At 47.4% G+C, this 8,838-nt stretch overlaps 1 protein-coding gene across 1 annotated transcript; it reads right to left on the reverse strand.

The window, feature by feature from the left end:
• Positions 1-5,919: 5,919 nt before the first annotated feature.
• LOC127051411 (zinc finger protein 239-like) lies at positions 5,920-6,747 on the reverse strand. The gene has a single exon (XM_050953672.1). It carries the CDS (start codon positions 6,745-6,747, stop codon positions 5,920-5,922), a length of 828 nt encoding a protein of 275 aa, XP_050809629.1.
• Between the last annotated feature and the right edge of the window lie 2,091 nt (positions 6,748-8,838).

Here is an 8,838-nt window from a genome sequence, read left to right on the forward strand (position 1 = left end):
TTGCTGAGTTACAAGGCATATCTGCCTTCTCTCAATGGGTCAGTGGTATAGCTGATGGTCTTTACTGGGTCATCAAGCAGGCTAGGCTGAGCTAACACCAACTTGTCTGGGATGTCTCCCAGAAGCACAGCATAAGTTTGAAATACAGACAGTATAGAGCCAATACTCATAACTTCAACTACAAAATGATCCATACATATAGACACCATAATCATAACCAGCAACCCATAACCTGGTTTTTGATACCTTATGACCCCCTTTACATAAGATTTGGTGCCACTACAGGACCTTGGTTGCAACCACATTCTATATGGCCCCAGATTATATCAATAACATCACACCTCCCTCTAGGGCTTTGTCCCCAGCAGTCAAATGGGGATTTAACACTTTCCCGCTATTGGAAAGTGCTTGGAGAATCCCCTGCAAAAGCTGCTCTGACACTGCTAAGCAGCATCTGACCATTGAAAGTCAGAGTGCACTGCCCAGGAGGAGGAGTGTTTGGCTCTGGGGTTTCACTTCAGCCCAGTCTAGAGATAGGGGCCCAGCCATGGAGTTTGGCTCAAGAAGACCAATTCTCCAATTTGTTAAGGGCATTTTGAATTTCAGTTCTGTGCTCCAAAGTGCTTGGTGTCATTTGCAAATTTTAGAAGCATACTCTCCACTCCATTTTCTAAGTCATTAATGAAAATATTGAATAGTACTGGACCCCGAACTGATCCCTGCTGGGCCCACTAGGTACACCCTCTCTGTTGGACAAGGTGTACCTAGAAGGAGAAGGGCTCTTGGAGTCTGGGCTTTCAACCAGCTCTGCACCCACATTACTCTGATTGCAACTAGACCACATCTCCCTAGTTTGCTTGTGAGAATGTCCTATGGGACTCTGTCAAAAACCTTAGTAACACCAAGACAGATCATATCTACTGTTTGCCCACCTCCACTAGGCCAGTAATCCTACCAAAGAAGGAAAGAGGATTGGTTTGGAATGATTTGTTCTTGACAAATCCATGCTCACTAGTCCTAAGAACCAAATTATCCTGTAGGTGCTGACAAACTGATTGTTTAATAATGTATTCCAGTATCTTTCCAGCTATGCAAGTGAGGCTAGCTAGTCTGTAAATCCCAGGGTTCTCTTTGTTCCCCTTTTAAAGATAGCTCCTGTCTTGTTCATGGATGGGAAGATGTTCTTTTTCAGGGATCTCAGATGAGAACTGGGGCACAGCACCTGGTTTAAGACCACAAAAAAGGAAGCAGGAACCTCTTCTCTCCTGCTGGCAAAGAACCCCAGGTACTTAAAAGACAGGGACTCGCATCCCTGAATGGGCTTTAAAAAAGGCAGTAGTTAAAAAATTTGGCCCCACCATTTTTTGTTTCTGCAAACTAGACATTTTAGCAAACTTTAGAATTCCTTGGTGCTAAACACCGTGAAACTCCCCTTTCTCCTTCACAGAGGGCTTTAATGCCCCTCATCTCACTCAGGCTCACGACTGCCCAGAGTTCGAGAATTGTCCCTGTTCCCGTTGGACAGATGGGGAAGAGCCTGAGGTACAGAGAAGGGAAGTGACCTACCCAAGGGCCTACACAGCAAGGCAGTGGCAGAGCCAGAAAGAGAAGCCACCAGTCCTGACTCCTGTTCTAATGGACAACAAACCCCCCAGAGGCAGGGATAGAGCCCAGGAATCGAGATGGTGGGGAAATTTCATTGAAACTGTTTCTGTCAGAAAATCCCATTCAGACTAAACCAGGTTGTTTCTTGAACTCATAACAAGTGGGATGAAAGTTCTTTGCAAAAATATTTTGTTGCAAAACAAAAGCCTCTTCTGTTTGTCACAGTGTGTTAAATTGTCTCCTCGCACACAAAAAGGAGACATTTAGCTCTCAAAAATTGGATAAGAGGCTTCAGTCTAAGTAGTTGCTGCTCTTAACAATTTCAAAATAAAAATATACAAATAAAATAGACTATTTCAGCTATTCTATTATGTCACAATCTGATCTGAGTAAACGTGATAGGACACCGCATATTATGCACTACTTCTAGTGAGACTCTCCAATGGATCCCCATCCTTCACCCACCGTGAGGTAGAGAGGAGCGAATCATTATTATCCCCACTTGAAAGAGGGAGAAGCTGAGGCTGAGAAAGGAGAATTGACTTGTTTTAGGTCACACACCCAGTCAATGACAGAGTTGGGAATAGGACCCAAGAGTCCTGATTTTCAAACTAACCGTCGGATCTTGAATTTCATACATTGAATGACCTGAATAAAGTGCTCTCAAATGAGCTCCACACCAACAACAGTGCACAGCAATTATTCAGCAAGTATTTTAGGAGAATTGGAATGTTAGATAGAATCATGAACTGCTCAGAGACCATTAATGCAGAGAAACAGCAAAATTTGTCAAACATATGACAGGTTATAACTCATTTATTTGGTCTTAAAAGAGAACAAGGACCTGAGTCTCCTCCCTGTCAATAACCCCCTGCTCAGCCAATCAGGGTAGAGACTGAGGACAGGAGGCTGAGGATTCTCACCAGAGAGCCCAAAGGACGGCCCAGGTCACTGGTGGGGATCACTGCCCGAGCACTATTTCAGCCTCACATTTTTGGGTGGACCTCCCACAGTGGGAGCTGCAGAGCACTCCCTCATGACAAAGACACACACACACACACACACACACACACACACACACACACACACCTCCTAGTGTTGGGAGGGGAATGGAGAAAGGACAAAAGAAGCAAGAGATGAAGAGAAAGGAGGAATGGATGGAGGAAAAGGTGAAACAAAAAGGACAAACCCTAATGTCCCCAGTGATTCCAAGGGACAAAATCCCAGGTGCGGAATCAAATTCTGCCTCCTTAAGCTCATGTTTTCCACGCCTAGAATTCAACTGTCACCAGATGGATCAGACTGAACAGGTTTCAAACCTCAAGGAGGCTCTTACCTTCTAAGCAGGGACGGCTGTTTTCTAGTAAAATCACTAAAAGCAAAAGATAAAACTCGAAAGATGTTCCTCCTGGCACTCACATAAGTGAACCCAAATACTCTCTCAGTCCTCAAAGAGAGACCTCAAGAAGGAGACTCGCTGAAGCAAAGCCACACTGAGGTTTCCCCAGCCTCTCGCCCCTGTCCTGCCTGGCTGATGTCAGCATCTCTCTGTGAGGTCACCATATCCCCACCACCTTTGACCAATAGTCCGAGGTCCTGCAAAAGGCATTTGTGATGTCACTGCCACACCCTCCTCCCTTGCTGTGCTAATGTCCTGCCCCTGGGCAGGCACTTTGGAGGTTTGAGCTACTTCTTGAGGATCACCCCACTCAAGGAGGGTTCATTCTAGGAAGCAAGGTGGCTAGACAGTAAAACATCAGACGCTGCTCCCAATGCTACACTCACTTTTTCAGAAATGAGTAGACTTTATGGCCAGAAGAGACGATTAGAGCATCTAACCTGACCCCCTGCATCTCACAGGCCTCCTGTATGACACAATAGCTATTTTTGGGGCAAACACGTTCCAGAAAGGCATCTAGTCTTCATTAAATGACATCAAGAGATGGAGAACCCAACACTTTCCTTGGTAGCTTGTTCCTGTGGTGAATCATCCTCGCTGTTGAATATTTGTGCCTTATTTGTAATATGAATTTATCTATTTTCACCTTCCAGCCATTAGGTCTTGTTATAACTTTCTCTGCTAGATTAAAGAGCCTTTTAATACCCAATATTTTCTCTCCATTAAGGCACTTCAACACTTCAATGAAGTGACCTTTCAATCTTCTTTTGATAAGCTAAACAGCTCACTAGAAGGCATTTTTCTCCAGCCCTCAGAACATTTGGTGGCTCTTTGCTTCCCCAGCTCCAATTTCACAACAACCAGGCTTGTAAAAGAATTCACGCACCACTGAGTCCTGGCCAGGCTTATCACAATTCTATTGCTGGGCTGGGACCCCCACCAGTATTTGCTCCAGCAGTTTGTTGGCTGGGAACTCAGCCCTCCAGCCAAGTGACCACCCTTTAGTCCACTCCTTCCTGGGTCACACTCATTCCAAACTGAAAGTCCAAAAATGTCTTTAACAGAAACAAAGTCTTCCACCTTCTTGGGGCTCTTCTCCAGCCTGACTTTGGCTCGGCCTGCCCTTGCTGCGCTTGGTAGCCCTTTCTGTGGCCTTGTACGTCCCCTTCCTTGACAATGGTGGGAGAACCCAGCCCTACCCTGGACTCTCAGTTCTGCCCCAGCGTCCCGTACCAAACAGCTAGGTCTGCTCCTGTATCTTTGCTGTGGTTTCCCCTCAGGTGGAGCTCACTCTGCAATCCATTTGGCCTAGCTCCAGGCTTTATCTCCCACAGGCCAAACCACCATTTTATATACCCTCCTCTGTAGAACCCGGCCCACACCAGGGGCAAGTTCTACTCTTGTCCAAGCTTCATCCCTCACCCTCTCATCACAGGCATCAGCTGTGTGCTTGTACAGCCTGGATGCTCAGCGTCTCCAGCTCCCCTGCCAGCTCAGTCACCAGAATTAAGAGGCAGTCATCCTCTTCTGCAGTATTCCAATGCTCTTCCGGCAGCCACTCATTCTCATTAACAGCTGCTGGCAGAGCCTGTTCTAAAGCTGAATTATTACTCAAAGTTCTGTGTTAATAGGTCTAGTAAGGAATCTATTTGTGAAAAATCACTTCCTGAATCTTTTTTAGTTGTTTGTACCGTTATAGACATAGTTGCTGACAGGTATTTTGAAATAAATTACCAAAATAATTGAAATTACCATAATTATATTATTTTGACAAATAAAATATGCAGAATTTTAAAATATGGTGTGCAAAATTTTTAGTTTTTTGGCATAAAATGGGAAACTCTTTGTGCACCTGCCAGTCACATGGTTCATGAGGCCTTGTGTTCAGTTAGGCCTTAGAACATTTCGGTTGGTTCATCTTAAAGATTTACACTTCACACAGGCTTTTCCCCATGACATCTGAAAGCATCAGCTTGTTTAATAGCAAAGAAACTCTAGGTTAGACAGACCTTTGTTACACATTAGGTACATAGTTCTTCATCACATTTCTGTTTAAAATAGATGGCATGAGCAGTTCCTGAGTCGTCTTTCAATCACACGTACTGGGCTGTCCTGCCCCACCCCTCAACCCAATCCATGCTGAGAGAGGACTGCAAATCCCACCTCCAGATGTCACGCAAGATTCACCCTCAGCTGGAACCAGGGTAGGTGTGTTGGAAAGATCCTGGCTGGGTCCCATCTAGACGGGGAGGTGGGGTATGTGTCTTGGCTGCGTCCTACCTAGATGGGGGAGAGGAGAAAGAGAGAGGCTTGGCTGGATCCCAGCTAGATGAGGGGAGGGGATATCTTAGGTGGATCCCAGCTAGATGCAGGGGGTCCCTAATGGAGTAGGCTGTGACCATCTGCTCTAAAATTTCCCCACCTTGTCTGCTTTTCCCAATACTGCTCAGCAAAGTCCTCTTCTCTGCCCCACACATCTCTGCTGGGCATCATGGGGAGAGGACCACTCCCTGGTCTGCATCTGCTAGCACTGTGTCAGGCCCATTGGCTGCCAGAAGCCCCTCAGGCCCTGGCAGTGACACAGGGGTGTTGGTGTGAGTGACCTGGTGCCAGGTGAGGTTGCGCAACTGAGAAAAGCATTTGCCACAATCAGCACAGCTGTACGGCTGCTCCCTGGTATGAATGTGCTGGTGTATTGTTAGGTGTGAGCTACGTGCAAAGCTTTTGCTGCAGGCAGTGCATTGGAATGGCCGCTGCCTGGTGCGCATGCTCTGATGTTTGGTCACTGCATGGGTGCTGCTGAAGTTCTTGCTGTAATTGTGACAGCTGTATGGCTGCTCCCTGGTGTGTGTGCAGTGTTTTCTCAGGTTTGAGCTCCCTGCAAAGCTCTTGCCCCACTCAGCGCAGCGGTGTGGTCATTCCACGGTGTGTGCGCACTGGTGTATTCTCAGGCTTGAGTTGTGTGCAAAGCCCTTGCCACAGTCGGTGCAGTGGTGTGACCTCTCCCCAGTGTGTGTGCGCTGGTGTATTCTCAGGCTTGAATTGCGTGCAAAGCTCTTGCCGCAGTTGGTGTACTGATACGGCCACTCCCCCATGTGAGCGCGCTGGTGCATTCTCAGTTGTGAGATTTGTGCGAAGCAGTTGCCGCACTCAGCGCAGTGGTGCAGCCGCTCCCCTGTGTGCATGCGCTGGTGTTTGGTCAGCGCAGTGGCAATGATGAAACTCTTGCCACACTCATCACAGCAGTACGGCCGCTCCCCAGTGTGTGTGCGCTGCTGTATTCTCAGATGTCTGATCTGTGCAAAGCCCTTGTTGCAGTCGGTGCAGCAGTGTGACCGCTGCCCAATGTGTGCGCGCTGGTGTATTGTCAGGCTTGAGTTGTGTGCAAAGCTCTTGCCACAGTTGGTGCACTGATACGGCCAGTCCCCGGTGTGAGTGTGCTGAGGTATACTCAGCTTTGAGCTCTCTGCAAAGCTCTTGCCACAGTCAGCGCAGTGGTGCTGCCGCTTCCTGGTGTGCATGTGCTGGTGCTGGGTCAGCGCAGAGGGGTTGCTGAACCTCTTGCTGCAGTCAATGCAGTGATGGGGACACCAGCCCATGGGGTGTCTCTGGTGTGTAGCCAGGTCTGGTCTCTGGCTGAGTTTACCCCAGGGATGGACTGTGTCCTGTGCATGGATCCCTCTGTAGGCCATTGGATCCCGCGTTCCTGCTATGCTCTCCCCACACTCAGACTGTGTCCGCATTCCCTCGAGGAACAAAAAAAACCCCCTATCTTGCTTGCATCCATATTAACTGCACACATAGCTCAGCTTTAAGATACTAAACAGATCTCTGAGTCAACTAGAAATATTCATGCTCTCATCGCAAATATTAATACAATATTGTCTGATGCTGAAAAGGAGAGTAACAGCCATTCACTCAGGCATATGCAATTTCTCTGAGATGTCTACTGTAAATTTAATTAATACATTGCACACAGAGAACTGTAAAAATCAATAATAAAGTGACACAAACAGCAAAACAAAAGCACAAACAAACGACAACACTGAAAATACAACTCTACCCCGATATAATACGACCAGATCTAACACGAATTCGGATATAATGTGGTAAAGCAGTGCTCTGGGGAAGGCGGGGCTGTGCACTCCGGTGGATCAAAGCAAGTTTGATATAACGCGGTAAGATTTTTTGGCTCCCAAGGACAGCGTTATATCAGGGTAGAGGTGCACAAAGGGAATTAAAATATCAAGTGGTTGATTATGCGTATTTTAAATGAGTCTTTAGGACCCATGCTGTGCAAATGCACCAGAGCCCTGTAGAAACAGGCAACGTTCTCCTGGTTTCACATTGTGTTGCGTGTGTCACCAACTCAAAAATCACAGAGCACTCACTGAGTTTTTATAGGCTCTGGGGCACATTAACACATGACTTGGAGTTTGCACATAGATCTCTACCTCAAAGAACTTGCAAATAAGGTCTTTATCATACAAAACACCAAGCAGTAACCCCACCAAACCTAGTGCTGCTTGCTACTTAGGAGTTGAGTTAATGGGAATACTGTCAGGCTTAAAGGGAACTATCCACAGACCACCTGAATGGAACTTGCAGACCAATGGGAGCTTTGGGGGCGGTACCCACAGGCCAGAGCAGCATGCGGAGCCCTCTGCCCTCCCTCTCTCTCTCAGGGGCCACAGGGATGTGGTGCCAGCTGCTTCCCGGAGTGGTGCGGGGCCAGGGACAGGCCCCAGCGTGCGCTGCTGCCACCTCAGAGCCGCTCCAGGTAAGAGGTGCAGGGCCAGAGCCCGCACCCCGAACCCCTCCTGCATGCCAACTCCCTGTCCTGAGCCCCCTGCCTGCACCCCAACCCCATGCCTTGAGCCCTCTGCCATACCCCATACCCCTCTTGCACCCCAATCCCCTGCCCTGACCCCCTCCCACACCCCAACTCCCTTTCCGGAACCACCTCGTACACCCTACGCCCCTCCTCTACCCCAACCCCTTGCCCTGAGCCACTTCCTGCACCCCTTCCCACATCCCAACCCCCTGCCTCAGACCTACATTCATGGCCCTGCATACAATTTCCCCACCCAGATATGGCTCTTGGGCCAAAAAGTTTGCCCATCCCTGGGTTAGACGGACACCTGTTAAGGATGATCTAGAAAGATAATACTTAGCCCTACCTCACTTCAAGGGACTGGACTAGATGATCTACCAAGATCCCTTCTATGCCTACAATTTTATGATTCATAGATATCAAGGCCAGACAAGCTCATTGTGACTCCAAACTCCATCTTTCTGCAGTAAGAACAAAGGGGTGTCCTTCCACATGGCAGAGGGTATAAAAGGCCCTGGAAACCCTTCCATTTTGTCTTCATTCCTGCTTCCAATCCTTATCTCTGGAGTAACCGCTCTACAAGTGAAGTTTTGAACAAAGGACTGAATGACCCAGTCATGCATTGGATGGAATTCCATCAAGCCTCACATAAGCCTGAACCAAGAACTTTGCAAGTATTGTATCTATTTGATTCCATTTAACCAGTTTTAACTCTCATTTATATTTCTTTCTTTTTATGAATAAACCTTTAGATTTTAAAGGATTGGCAACAGCATGATTTATCAGTATCATATAATGTCATAAAATATCATATGGATATGGATTTCCATAATCAAGGCATCACCATCACTGTAGTTGAATGAACTTCTGAAGTCCTCTCCCTGTGCCCAGCTAAATATCTTGTGCATTAGGGAGCTTTGGAAAAGGGGAGGAAGCAAAGACTTTGCATTTGAAACAGTAACTCCAGCCCTCCCCCTGATTCCAAAGTGTACGGGAACCA

This window comes from Gopherus flavomarginatus, chromosome 5, assembly GCF_025201925.1.
Source record: "Gopherus flavomarginatus isolate rGopFla2 chromosome 5, rGopFla2.mat.asm, whole genome shotgun sequence".
Lineage (NCBI taxonomy): Eukaryota > Metazoa > Chordata > Testudines > Testudinidae > Gopherus > Gopherus flavomarginatus.